The following is a 13,815-nucleotide window of genomic DNA, read 5'->3' on the forward strand; positions in this document are numbered from 1 at the left end:
ATCAGCCCTTGCATTTGGACCAGGGCGCCTGACTAGCTGTTAAGAGGTGGAGCCGAAGAAAAATCTGACGCTTGCTTGGTGACCCAAAATCTAATCCAGGTACTACTAACCTGACAAGTACGCCATGATGTTGTCAGGGCTACCATCACACAAACCTGGCCTGACAACGACAACCCCGGCCTATACGCCTACCAAACGTACGTACGACAATAGCACCGCTCTTGACGTACACACTATGGCCTTGTTTAGATGCATCCCAAATTCCAAGTTTTTTCACTCTCTCTCCATCACATCAATTTTTAGCCGCTTGCATGGAGTATTAAATGTAGGTAAAAAAAATAACTAATTACACAGTTTAGTTGGAAATCACGAGATGAATCTTTTGAGCCTAGTTGGTCCACGATTGGACAATATTTATCAAATAAGACGAAAGTGGTACTATTCATCGGGTTGAAATTTTTTCGCAATCTAAACGAGGCCTATGTTCCTACCTCCAAAAAACTCACACAGCATTATTTATTGCCTTCTGTTTTAATCTTTGGAGAATGTGCAGGAAGAGCTGAAATAATGCCACTAGAGCCTTCATCTTGTGCCATTTTTAACAGTTTCCTGTCCCTGAGAATGAGATTACCTTCGTGCTGACCCGACAGCTAGAGAGACGCATGAATGCCTTTTCGACTGACCTGTGACACGAACACGACGTGCTCAGTTGCTCACGAGCGGGATGAGCCCGACGCCCCGACCGACCGGTGGTGGATCGGAAGACGGATGGCTGCTGCTGACGACTACGGGCCACCGTGATTCTTATTCCGGGGGCGTCGACGGCGACAAGCCTAGCTAGGCCGGCGGTGGTGGGGGCCGGCGGCGACGGCGCTTTTGCCGATTCCTCTCAGCAACCTCACCTCACGTCACCCTTCCTGCTGTGTCCCGATGCGTCCACCATTGCGCATGTGTACATGTACCTGCCTGCTCGCGACCGGCGTTGTTCGCTGCACTTTGCCGCGCCCGTCTTTTTCAGCCGGATAGGATATATAGGCGCGGCAAGCACATATACAAGAAGAAGAAGCACGGTAGATTGCCAAGGCATTTATATTGTGGTGATCATGATCAGCATATACTAATACTCCTATATAGTGTTATATATATACAACAAAAATACACTTGTGTGTGGTGAGTGGCATGAGGACCACAGGCCACAGGTGAAGAAGAGACTTCAAGCCATCGTCCATGCATGCAAAAATGTTTTGCAAGTACTCCATGCATGGAGATGGGGGTGGTTGTTGCCCTGTCACCATGCATAACCACCACAACAGTACAATACCCTGGTGCTGTTGCAGGGTCAGTGGAAGTGGTGATTAGACCCTGTTCATGGATAGTTTAGGTGTCATAATTGAAGCCTAGGGAGGAGGTGCTAAGACCCTAGCTAGTAGTCTCAAACGAAAGAGCAGCCACAAAACAAGGCCGGATGGCACAGGTTTTGCTGCCAGATTGGATGTCTTAAGTTGCATTGCACCCTGATCCTGCCAGCATGCATGGCCATCACAGCTTGGTGACATCTCTTGTCCAGAGGTAGGAAACTAGCAACTCACACTCACACCCAGGGGTGTAGCTAGCCTTTACAAATTTAAGTGCATCTACCCACCCCCTTTCGATGTTGAGATGGATGCAAGCCCATAACATTATGCAGGCTAGGGAAGCAGCAGAGGAAAGAATCCACCATACAGATCTCAGCTCTGATTGATAAGTTGATTGTGGATGACGAGGATAAAACCTGAAATGCGCTTTCGAAATTGCGATAGAGCCGAAGGGCTGGTTTTTTGGGACTTGCTGGTGCTGCCTTTCACGCAAAGCAACGCGATGCCCTGCCCTGCACTCCCTGCTTCACCGGCCGGATCACAATCATGCAGCTGTGTTTGGGAGTAGTGGAAGGCCGGGATGGTTCAGTATATGGCCCTTTTCGCAGTGCGATGTGAAGAGCCATGCATCCTGTTGATTGTTGAAGCAGCTCGGATGCCACTTTCAGGAGCACAAGGGGGGACACACTCCACTTCAGTCTCATCTCCAGAAAATTCACTACAGTAAGAATTGGCCATGTAGGAGTACAGCACAAGCATATCCTTTGATATTCAGGTATAATTATCAGAAGGCAAGTAACTTATTGCCTAGTCAGAACTCTAAACATTCAGAAATTTTGAATTTAGTACTCGAACATGACGTCAGGTAGTATTGACTTGTAGTACTACTCAGCAACTGATTCTGCATGTGTCACTGAAAGCAAAACTGCAGAGTTTTCACAGCAAAGTACGCAGACGTAGTACTACCACTGTTTCTCATGCCTGAAAAGCAAGACTGCAGAGTATCTGGAAGCTGAAAAATGTTCTCTGCGCATCATGCCTGCGCCCAACCGACAGGGACTCTACAAGTTGGTTGTCATATCAGGTTTATTTGCAGCATTTACAATTCAAGGGAGGAGTCTCTGATTCATTGCATCTCGATGATTTTTTTGACCACGATGATTGGTTTGTCGTTAACCGTTTCGTTACACACGGGAGGAGGGTAGGAGAGGAATAGTGTGTGTGAGAGAGAGAGGGGGAGGAACAGCGTGCAGGGCAAAACCAAACCTTTCCTGAATCCTGATGATAGCTGTGTCTTGTCATCTGCACATGATGCATATGTGAATATGTGATGTGTGTGTGTGTGTTTTTAACCAACAGTAGCACATGCACCCAAGTTTTGCTGTCAAGAATTGCTGACTGTCAGACAAACAGTGGCCATACCCACGCTGTAGGTTGTAGCAACATACAACAGGGAGGCATCTACTGACCATTCCATGAAAAATAAGAAAGAATCATGGAACAAGGTGGTGGCATGGCCATTAACCTGTGGATCTCCCTCTCCCTCTCCCACACTCACACAAACACAACCCATGTGGCAGCAACAGTTTATGTGTAATCAGTAATCACAGGCACACCCACAACTTCACCAGTATTAGCACCATATATTATATATATGAACTTGAACAATTAGCACTGTTATAATCAGTAAAACAGCTGTAGCAGAAAGAAAGAAAGAAAGAAAGAGGAAAGCTAGAACAAATGCCAGGCGAGCAAGGGCAACAACTGAAAAGGAGAACCTAACAGCCAGGTACCAACCCAAACCATCATTTCAGCGCATTAACGTACATCTAGCTACTCTCCACAGTCACCACCATCCAATAATCCATCCAGAACCTTCGCAGCCTGCAAATTCCTGAAAGGGTCGAAACAAATTCGTCAGTTCCAGTGTTTTGGCCGCTTGTTCATGGAGAAATTTGACTGCAGGCATCTTGTTTTAGCGCAATCAGGGTTCAGGGGACATGTAAGTCTCCACCCAGTGACTTGCATAACTTTCTGTGATTAGAATCACTTTATGTTATATTTTACTGAAAAACAAGTGTGTTGGCACTGAAAATTCAGAGATTCAGACTACACCTTCGTCAGAGGATTTTACTTTTGACTGCAATTAGTCGTTCGTTTGCACTCGCAGAAATATTCAGAGCATTAGTAGTCAGCACTAAGCAAGCATGCATCTACAGTTAGATCTTGGTGGCACCGAAAGGGAAAGATTAAAGAAGTGGACCGGACTGCTAGCGCAGAAGCCGACCAATTTCTTGCTTTCTTACGGAAAGCAGCCACGCCAAGGCGTCGCCAACCTCCGGACACGCAAACGACAACTCATCACGGCTAAGCAGCCGACTAATCTTGATCAAGGACGGATTTTTACTGTGCTGTTTCACTTCCACCAAAAGAGATACTCTACTAATTTACCTACCTAAGCATGGCGATTCGAATGACCCACCTCCCTCCGCTCCGGCGATCTCTTCGGCGGCACACCAAGATGAAAAACCAAAGATGCATGTGTCTTCTACTATATACGTATCGTACGGCGGCGGCGGCGGGGAGGCTGGGTCGGATCGTAGGTCGCCTATTGCCGGCCGAAGGAGTTGCGGTTCTTCTTGATGAAGTCGTCGAACCGGCGGTTCATCTCCTCCGCGCCGACCGACGGGTCACGGGCCCTCGGCGGCGGAGGCAGCTGCTGCGGCGGTTGCTGATGCTGCGCGGGAGGGGTAGCAGCGGGGCGCGTCTTCTGCATGATGGCGTTCCACGTGGCGTCCAGATCGTCGTCGCCGTCGGCGTCCACGGCCTGCGACGGCAGCGAGGGCTCCCGCTCCAGGAGGACGGCGTGCTCCTGCGCCGGCGCCAGGCTACGCCGCACGTCCGCGACGTATGACGACGGGGAAGGCGAAGAAGAGGCGTCCTCGTCGGACTCCGTGGTGACGCAGGACTCGCCGCCGCCGGAGTCCGGGGAGAACTCGGCCTCCAGGGGCTCGCTGTACCCTGCCGGGGAGCCGAAGTCCTCCTTGGCCTTGACGGCCGGTGCTGCAGCCACCTCCGCGGCGTGGCCGTGGAGAGCGGCCAGCGCCGTGTGCTGCGGCTGCGCGACCGGCCAGGGATCCTTGTGCTGGGCGGCCTGCTGGAAGTGCCTGTGGTCGGAGAGCTTCCAGATGACGAGGATGATGAGGTGCACGGTGACGAAGAGGTAGGGTGGGACGAGCCAGAGGCGCGCGACGGCCCAGGCGCGCGGGAGCACGGCGCCGGCCACGGACACGAGGCGCGGGACGGCGAGGCGCGCCAGGGCCGCGGCCGCGGCCAGCGCCGCGGAGGCCAGGGCCACCTTCGCCGCGAGCACCGTCGTGGCGGGCATGCCCCCGCCGCGGTGCCGCGAGGCGTGGCCGTATGACATGGCGCGGGGCGGTAGAGAGAGGGTGGGTGCTGGCAGCGGCAGGGGAGGAGGCGGGACGAGCGCGAGCTGAGCTGGTGTCGGCGTCGCGGCGTGAGTAATGGGGAGGAGAGGAGGAGGCGATGGGCATGGACCGAGAGCGCAGCGGAGCGGGTGCGCGGCTATTTATGGGGGGAGGGCCGGAGGGGAGGGGAGGCCAGCGGCGGGCGCGACGCCTGTGGATCTCATCTAAATTGGATTATTGGAATTTTTCCCGGTTTTGTCACGTGCTACTATATATACATTAATACATTGAGCATAAGTGAATGAAGTAGTAAAAGTTTGATGATCGAGTACTTATGTATTTATTACAAGTTCAGGTTGTCGTTTTTCTTAAACGAAACTGACACTAACAATGCATGTTTCTATGGATAAAAAGAAAGATAAGCCTCCTTTGGAACACAAAATTTTCACTAACAATAATCAATTGATTTTCAGATGAAAAAACATGTTTTAAAATGTCCGTAGATTCCAAAGAGGGCCTAAATCTTAGGAGGCTTCCTACGAGAAAACAAAAAAAAGAAAGAAAGAAAGAAAGACAATTTACATTATCTTGACTATGCATTTGCATTATCAAGAGTCGAGGATTGCGACGTACTCCTCCGTTTTCCACCTTTTGAGCTCCCAAAAATGCTACTACTACAAAGCCGTTAAAACTCGTAGCAATTGACAGACCGTCCGAGTGGCACTCCACGAAACTGGACATTCCCGCAGGTGTGACTGCGAAGTGCGAAGGGAAGGGAAAGGGACGGGTCCAATCCAATCCAATTCCAATTCCAATTCCAATCCACTGGACCGACCACACCCAACCCAACCTTGGTGGCGAGGCGAGTGGGCGTGCCGCGTGCGCGGCGCGCCATGCCCCGGCATCCTCATTCGCGGCCGGACCGGGGACCTGCACTGCTCGGGGTAATCATTCCAACTCCCGCTGCCTTTTGGCCAGTCCGTCTGGATTACGATTACGCCCGCTTTATTTTGGTCCAGAAAAGACGTCGCCCTCCGTGTCCCGTGAAACAGTTTCGAGCGTCGGCAGGCACGGTTGGTTGCATTGAGATTTTTTTTTAAGAGTTTTGCCTTGAGAAATGTCCAGACCTGACGACGACGACGCTGGCGCAGGTGCTCCAGTTCCCCGATCCAGCTGCACTTGGCCATGGGCAGTGGATACGGGCACACGGCTCGGGCCGTCCGTCCTCCTGGTGTAAACAATGCATTTCCCAGATCGATCGATGATCAGCCACCACCTGCCCGATCCAGATCAGCCCAGGCGTGGTGAAAGCCCAACAGTGGTTCCAAAGGCGCAGAGCAGGGCAGGTGGGGGAAGCATCGTGTCTTTTACCAAACCGTTGGTCCTCGTAGAGTCGTAGTAGCATTATTTTTAACTACTACTCGTAGTAGTACTTCTACTAACACTCACCAAACGGTTAAAAAGTTGCAGGAGTAGAGGAAAAGAGTCTCTACCAGAAACAAACAAGCGCAGTATAGTCATGGATCAGGGTCGTCTCGCAAGGACGGGTAGAGTGGACCTGCCTGCCCCTTTTTTCCTGGGCTGGGGGGAAAGTGCGTGCGCTGCGCGGATTTGTTTGCCTTCCAGAATCCAGATCCTTCTTGCCGCTCTGCTCTGCATGCCGAGCCCAGCGCCCGCCGCGCCGCCGCCCACCAAGCAAGCGGTCGACGTCACCTGGCCTCCTCGCGGCGGATCACGTTGACGCGCCAGGAGTCCAGTCACAGCACCACGAGGTTGCCGCCATCACGTAGGAGTACAGCACAGGCAGGCAGCCTCGAACTGTTCATCTTCCTCCTCTCCCCTGGCATTTCCGTAAATAAATCAGCTTATGCCATGCAACTTGTCCAGGAAACGTTTTTCTCAGGAGAGATGTACGAGTACCAATAAACAGGAATACGTGCTGTGCTGTGTACATCGCAGCGCAGGCTACTGTAGATGTGAGTGCGGATACGCCGCCATACCGCTGAGGGCAACACTCTGCCGCCGACCGCGCGCGCCGAGCCATCACCGTCGCCGTCACGCACATCCCTGGCCCCTGCCCTGTCCGCCCTCGAGACATCGACGGCCGGCCGGCCGTCGCTGTCGCCCAGCTGCAGCTGGCGGCGCGGCCGCACAGCACAGGTGAACGAACGAAGCCGCTGCCGGATCGCGACCTGCCTAGGCTGCGTGCATTCAACAGCGCTGCCGGCGGGCGACGAGACCGACCTGCCGACGCACATCCGCGACCGACCGACCGATGTGGAGATCTCCTGGTTATGCAGGGGCTAAATGAGCTGCGGGTTGCCCGCGCGCTGCTGTCCAAATCACGTGGGATTAGCGGAATCCCAGCGTTACTGACGCAGCCCAACGGGTGGCTCGCTCCGTCCGTGGCTCTTTACATGCATGCATGGGCGTTGCATTTTACAAGCTGTCTGTATCTGTGTGCTCTCGGCGGCGCGCAGCTTGCTCGAGAAGCGCCATTGCCGTTGCTGATGATGAGCAGGCTTTATTTGTTCCTTGCTTGGCTTTTGCCAAAGGCCGGATGAGAATATAAGATCGATCCATCGATCAGGTGGTCCGCCAGATCGTGCCCTGGACAAGGGAAGAACAACGTTGTCCGGCACATCAGAATATCAGATGTGTACTGTGTACTCCCTTCGTGCACGAAAAAAAAAAATGTAATTCTCGTTTTCGAGAAAGTCAAACAGTTTAAAGTTCGACTAAATTTGAATAAAAAATCACTATCATTTATGATATAAAATACGTACCGTTAGATTAGTTATAGAATATTTTTTTATAATAAATTTTGTTTGAAGACATAAATGCTAATAATATTTACTATAAAATTGGTTAAACTTGAGTTACTTTGACTGACACGGATTCCATAATTGCATTCTTTCCTTGGACGGAAGGAGTATGTATATGTCTCGAGAGCGTTGAAAATTTCCTCCCTCTCTAGAGATTAAACTAGAGTACTACACTACTACAATAAAACTTAACCGAGGCGTTTGACAAAACGGCTCGGAGACGGGTCGGGCCGGTTGCCCGCGTCCGTTATTCGATGGCCGGGCAGGCGGCCCAGCAACCGCCTCGATTAATCATCAACGGAGGCGGACAACCTAATGCGACCGCCTACACCTCGGTTAATGTCGATTAATTGAGGCGGTTACCCTAACATAACCGCATCGGTTAATCGATATTAATCGAGGCAGTTATTATAAGACGTCCGTCTCAGTTAATCGATTAACCGTGGCGGTTACGTAGTAAGGCCCGCCTCAAAAAATGGTGGCCCAGCAAGCAGCCCATCTCGGCCCAACACTCATAGTGTGTGTGTGTGTGTATATATATATATATATATATATATATGTGTGTGTGTGTGTTATCCACAGCGATCTCTCATTCCCTCACCCGCCGCCGCACACCACTCTCTCTCCTCTCTCAGCTCAGTCCTCACGAGAGAGGTGGCGCTCGTCTCTCTCACGTCTCTCGCACATGCATGGCCCGCTCTCTCTCTCTCGTCTCTCTCGTGGATGCATATGGCCCGCTCCCTCCCTCTCTCTCATCTCTTTCAGGCGGGCGCTCCCTCTCTCCTCTCGCATTGGGCGCTCTCTGGAGGTGGTGGGAGGCGCTCGCACACGACGGGCTACTTGTGTTAGGCTGCGGCGGCGGCGGGGAGGGGCCTCTGGAGGCGCTCGTCTCTCTCCGGCGTCGGCACGGCGCACGGCTCCCGTCCTCCGACAGTGGCGCGGGGCTCCGACGCCCGAGCGCGTGGCTGGGCTGCGGATCCGGCGTCGAGGCTCGCAGATCCGCTAGATCCGACGTCGAGGCTCGCGGATCCGCTAGATCCGGCGTCAGGGCTCGCGGATCCGGCCACCAACGGCGGCAAGGGCGCGGATCTGGCCACCACCGACACGGATCTTGCAACTAGCGGCGGCGTGGGCGTGGATCCGATCACCAACAGCGGCACGACGTTCCTGGAAGCGGGCTCAGTGTTGGGCCTGAGAGTGGGCTCGGCGTCGGGCTTGGATTTTTTTTATCGATTTACCGCCCTCCTCCGCTAACTAATTAACCGAGGCGGGCAAGGCAACCGCCTCCGTCGGATTAATCGTGAACTTTCGACGGAGGCGGTTGCCTTGCCTGCCTCTGAAAATACAAAACGACCGCCTCCATTAAGTTTATTGTAGTAGTGCTACAAGAAACATACCTCATGCTTTGCTGCGAGAATTGCAGATGATTTCAAATGAAATTAGACCATACATATAATTATTGTTTCAAAAGAAAACTATACATATAATTACTCAATGCGCGTACTGCGCTGATGTGGATAACTAAGGGTCTGTTTGGCACAGCTCACAACAGGTCCTAAATGCATGTTAGTGGATTATGTGTCGTGCTAACATGTATATCAAAATTGCGCATGCTACTGGACTATAATTATGGGTTGCTAAGTGGATAGTTTGTATGTTGATTCTGTGCAGTTTACTATTTGAAGACATATATAGATATAGATATAGATTGTTGACGGTTCTAGATGGACTCTTTGCATTAATGATTGCGACTTAATGTACTTTTCTGGAACAAATTTTGAAAAAAGTGTGTGTACTGTAGATGGTTATACTAAAATCCGATAGAAAAAAATAGGAGCATTCATGTACTTGCTCCGTTCTTATTAACAACAGATGGCACTTCCTGTCCATGCATTTGTTAAACTAAAGCATTCCTAGTGAGCGATTTGTTAATTAGGTCTCGTTCGGCTTACCTCATATTCGGTTTGTTCGGTTTGTTTTTTCTGTCGGAACAGTGTTTTTCTCTCACAATAATTCAGCCAGAACAGTATTTTTCAGCTAGTTTCAGCCAAGATTCAGCAAGCCTAATAGGGCCTAGTGTAGACAATGTCCAAGTGAGCTTGAACCCTAAGCACCCAAGTTTGGTTCCCTTCCGTACAGTCCAGTTCAACAGAGGTGGCTTTCCTTGATGCTCTCTTCTTCTCTCACCTCTCAGAGCCCCGCTAGCTGCTTTATTCCTTGCTTCTCCTAAACTAAATACCACTTGATGATGATTTGGCAAATAACAAACGATTATATTCTATCACCATACATACATGCTTCGTGGTGCATCCAAATTTGTTCGGCTATAATTTAATTAGTTCGAACCACCCTAGAATAAGCTATGTATATGTGGCTAGATTAAGGTCTTCGATCAGGATATCTGATCCACTGACCTCAATCAGTGGTGTGGATTATGGAATTCGGTCCAACTGTATAATTCAATAATAGTTCGAGACCAACTGATGTTTCGGGCAGCAAGTGTGATGGTTAGTGACAGCACCTAAGTAGGAACTGGAGGCATTTCATATAATGTCAACTTGGTCTGGAATCATTTTTTTCTTTTACAAAAGGTCTGAAACAAAAAAAAAAGTGCTTCTTCAGGACACGTTTTGTGTTTATTTATTCTATCTACCAAACACTTTTTCATTGCCAGTTGTGCCTTCAGGTGGGTGAGAGAGTGATCAGCAGGGAGGATTCTTATTTAAGCCAGCAATGCATTCCGGAAAGACCTGATGTTGCTGCAGTAAGCCTGTGATAGCTTTTCAAACAAGTTTTAATCACCCTTTTTGTTGGGGGTGACAAAAGTGAGACTTGCTAGTACCATCTGCCAACACCTAAACAAATAAAACCACAACAGCAAGTTCTTGCTGCCACAGCTCGTAATACATACAGATACATGTACAGTAGGCCCTGTACATGCGTCCAAAAGACGAGAAGGATAACGAAGTCGATTTTGATAGGGGGTGAACAGCAGCTGCAGCTTGATTGCTTGAAGCTACAGTGAAGCCTATGATAAGGCGCTCTCCTATCACATTCATTTTTTTCAAAAAGAAAAAAAACAGTGGTGGTACTGAGCTACTTTTATATATATATATATATATATATATATATAACTACTATCCTATAGCTGGCTGCAGAATAACTTATTCTGTAGCCACTTTGAGTTACGATAATTACTATGTTAATTTACGAGATTTACAGTAACTCCTTACTGAGTGGTTTACTATAACGTTATGGTAAATATTCCCATGTGTTATATATATATACAAGAAGTCAAGAACTGACCTAACCTCAAACTAGACGCGCATCACTTTCAAATTCGGATTTCAAAACCATTCGCGAGGGCGCTTTTAATTTCACTATACAATACACATGTGTTTTAGCGCAAAAAACACATGATTTTTTTTTTATCTCTCTCCCTCTCTCTTTCTCACCGGTGACCACCGGCGTCGACAACGACGGCCGGCGAGCTCGCCCCGGCGCCCGCGCCGGCCATGGCAGCGGCGGCGGCAGCAGCGGATCTGTGATTTATCCTTCCATAAATTTTTTTTTGTGATCTGTGATCTATGGAGGCTGAAGGAGGCTAAAGGTAGAAAAAAGGTAGAGGCTGTTGATCTTAATCCTATGTTACCTAAAACACGTGGTTGCGCCCAGCCTAACCAACTCGCGATGGGCCATGGCAGGCATCTCCATCAGCTTGAGCGCGGAGCAACAGCAACTGAATAAAGCGGGTGGTGGTGGGGGCTCTCAAGTCTTAATCATCCCTTATCTTTCCCATGGCCGGTGCGATTGTGCATGCCCTGGCCCGGCCCTGCTTCTCTTTCCATCTTCTTCTTCTTCCTCCTCCTCCCTCTTTAGACCACCACGCACTGTCATCATCATCATTACCATGCACTAATCAATCCACTCCCAGATTTCACTATGACGACCGGACACGGACTCGTTCATCCTCCCTCCTCTGGCTACCTGCCTGCCTGCCTTGTGAAAGTTGTGCACTTGGTGGCTGGTGTGATGTGTTGCTCGAGCCTTTTTGTTTATTATATGTATTTGCTTGCATTATTAGGACGTTTCATTATTTATTACTACTGATTCGAGGGGGAAGAGAGTGAAACACTGTGCTGACGAGCGGAGGAGATCCGTGCGAAAGCGATGGCCGATGCATGGGGGTGCCAACAGCCAACGCCAACGCCAACGCCAACGCCAATGGATCCTGCTGCCATGGCAAAGTTCCGGGATAAGCACGGCTCAGTGGGGAGCGGTGACGGCTGACAAAGTGACCATCTAAACTGCTAATGCAGCAGTGGATGCTAGCTAGCAATAGCAAAGGACCGTCGCGAAATTTCAGTGCAGTGCACTTGTGCGTTCGGCAGTCAAAGTCTCGTGGAATTTCAAATTCGAGCCGGGGCCCCTCGAGGATTTGCAGGTGGTTTTGTTTAACGAGAGATATTTGCCGCGGTCGGCATCCCAGTCTAGTCTTGTGCTGCGCCTCCGATCCGCCGGATCGAGCCGATCGAATCAGATCCCTAAATTCCTTCAGAATTTCTCCAAATCATCCAAATTCCTCGAGAACCGTACCATCCGAACGGATGGGGCAGCAGGGTCAGGGCCGCCCGTCATCATTGGGACTTTGGGAGGAAAAGGAAAATGCCGGACGGGTGAACGGATGCTTGCTTAGGCGTTAAGATGCTGCGAATGCTGGTGCGCCCCGTCCAATTCCATGCAATTTGCCAAGTCGGCGCGGCCACTGCCATGGTGGAAGTGGACTGTTGATCTGGTCGCTTCCGGCGGACGGACGGGCCGCCGGCCGGCGAGGCGAATGGAGGGGTGCCCCGCTGGCTCGGCCGTGGCCCCGTCCGGCCGTCATGCCATGGCCATGTTTTCTCGATCTCGATTCGACGAATCTTTCCTTGCCCGGCTGCCGCCGCCGCGCCTGCCGGTCTGCCCTGGCCCCCGAACCGCACGTTTTGGCGTTGCCGCATCGGCATCTGCATGTGGGGTTGCATTGGCCACGCTAATCATTCTTTGCTGGTAAATGCTAATGCCTGCTGGGCCCTGCAGGATCGTGGGCATTAGCTGACGGTAATGGAATGCCTGCTCGTTCAGTGGGTTTTGCGTGAAGCAGAGGAATTGAATCCAGGGGGAGGAGTTGTTAGCAAGTGCGTGCGTGCACAAGAATTCAAGAAACGCCGAAACGTATCACAATGTGTCACAGTCACAGATGGTGAACCCCTGCTCAGACCATCAACAGTCCAGAATGACTCTCAAAGTTTTTCTCTCTATCTTTTTTTGTTTTAAAAAAGCAGCATCATATCGCTGTCCGGTGGAGCTCCTAGTGGAGCTGCCGGCGCGCGCGCGAGCCAACAAAAAGCCAGAGGCGCCGACGGCGATTCGGCCGGGGTCGACGACATCCCTTCCCGGAACTTGCCAGCCTGTCAGCAGTCACACCCTCGCTATCGCCGCGTAACATTTTCGATTCTCTCCACTTTTCAGAGCCTGAGCAGCATGTAACGCGGGTCGGTTTTTCACGGGTGCACAGCAGGCCCGACAGGAGGGCCGTGCGCGCGGCGACGACCGGCGGCGCGCGACGAGCCGGCTGGGGCCGGGGCGGGGAGCAGCAAGGAGCTCTGGATTTGGCCGCGATCTATCGCTGTCCGCGGCACGAGCCTAAGCTTATCCATAACCGGGGGGCCGCCGGACCGGGGGCAGGGCTGTCCGATCCGTCCCACTCCCCGCACGCACGCGCAGCGCGGCCACAGCTGTGGAGCACAATTGCTGCCGCCACTGGCCACTAGCGGCCGACTGGGCGCGCGCCGGCAGGCCCCAGCTAGCAGTAGCAGCGCCTCCGGTCAAGTCCATCCGACGCCAAAGCCACGGCGAGTCTGCTACCTGCTGTCTGGTTGATGCTGCCTGCCAAGCCTGCCGCCGCAACACGACGACCTCGCTTCCTATCCAAGGGGCCGCCTGCCGCCTCCGTCGTCCGTCCGGAACGCGAGTGCTGTGGCTAGATTGCAGCAAACTCGCGCGCCTCGTCGCACACTCGCACGCATTGGTGCGAGGTCAGCTCTGTTGCCGCGTGGCGTGTGCATGCGGCCCGAGAGAGAAACAACTTGCGATTGTTAGATTACAATTTACAGTGAGCTGATGAGCTGACTTTGGAGTGAAAAAGAAGCACTGGCACCGCGCGCG

The 13,815-nt window shown here is 51.6% G+C and overlaps 1 protein-coding gene across 2 annotated transcripts; it reads right to left on the reverse strand.

Annotated features, from left to right (window-relative positions):
• Positions 1-2,978: 2,978 nt before the first annotated feature.
• LOC136494226 (uncharacterized) lies at positions 2,979-4,902 on the reverse strand. 2 transcript variants are annotated; one of them, XM_066490399.1, is made up of 2 exons: positions 3,838-4,902; positions 2,979-3,249 (listed from the first exon to the last, which is right to left on the reverse strand). In XM_066490399.1, exon 1 carries the CDS (start codon positions 4,780-4,782, stop codon positions 3,964-3,966), a length of 819 nt encoding a protein of 272 aa, XP_066346496.1. In that variant the 5' UTR covers positions 4,783-4,902; the 3' UTR covers positions 2,979-3,249; positions 3,838-3,963. The 2 variants fall into 2 exon arrangements, with proteins under 2 accessions (XP_066346496.1, XP_066346495.1); XM_066490398.1 differs by having other exon boundaries at positions 3,811-4,902.
• Positions 4,903-13,815: the final 8,913 nt, after the last annotated feature.

Source organism: Miscanthus floridulus, chromosome 11, assembly GCF_019320115.1.
Source record: "Miscanthus floridulus cultivar M001 chromosome 11, ASM1932011v1, whole genome shotgun sequence".
NCBI lineage: Eukaryota > Viridiplantae > Streptophyta > Magnoliopsida > Poales > Poaceae > Miscanthus > Miscanthus floridulus.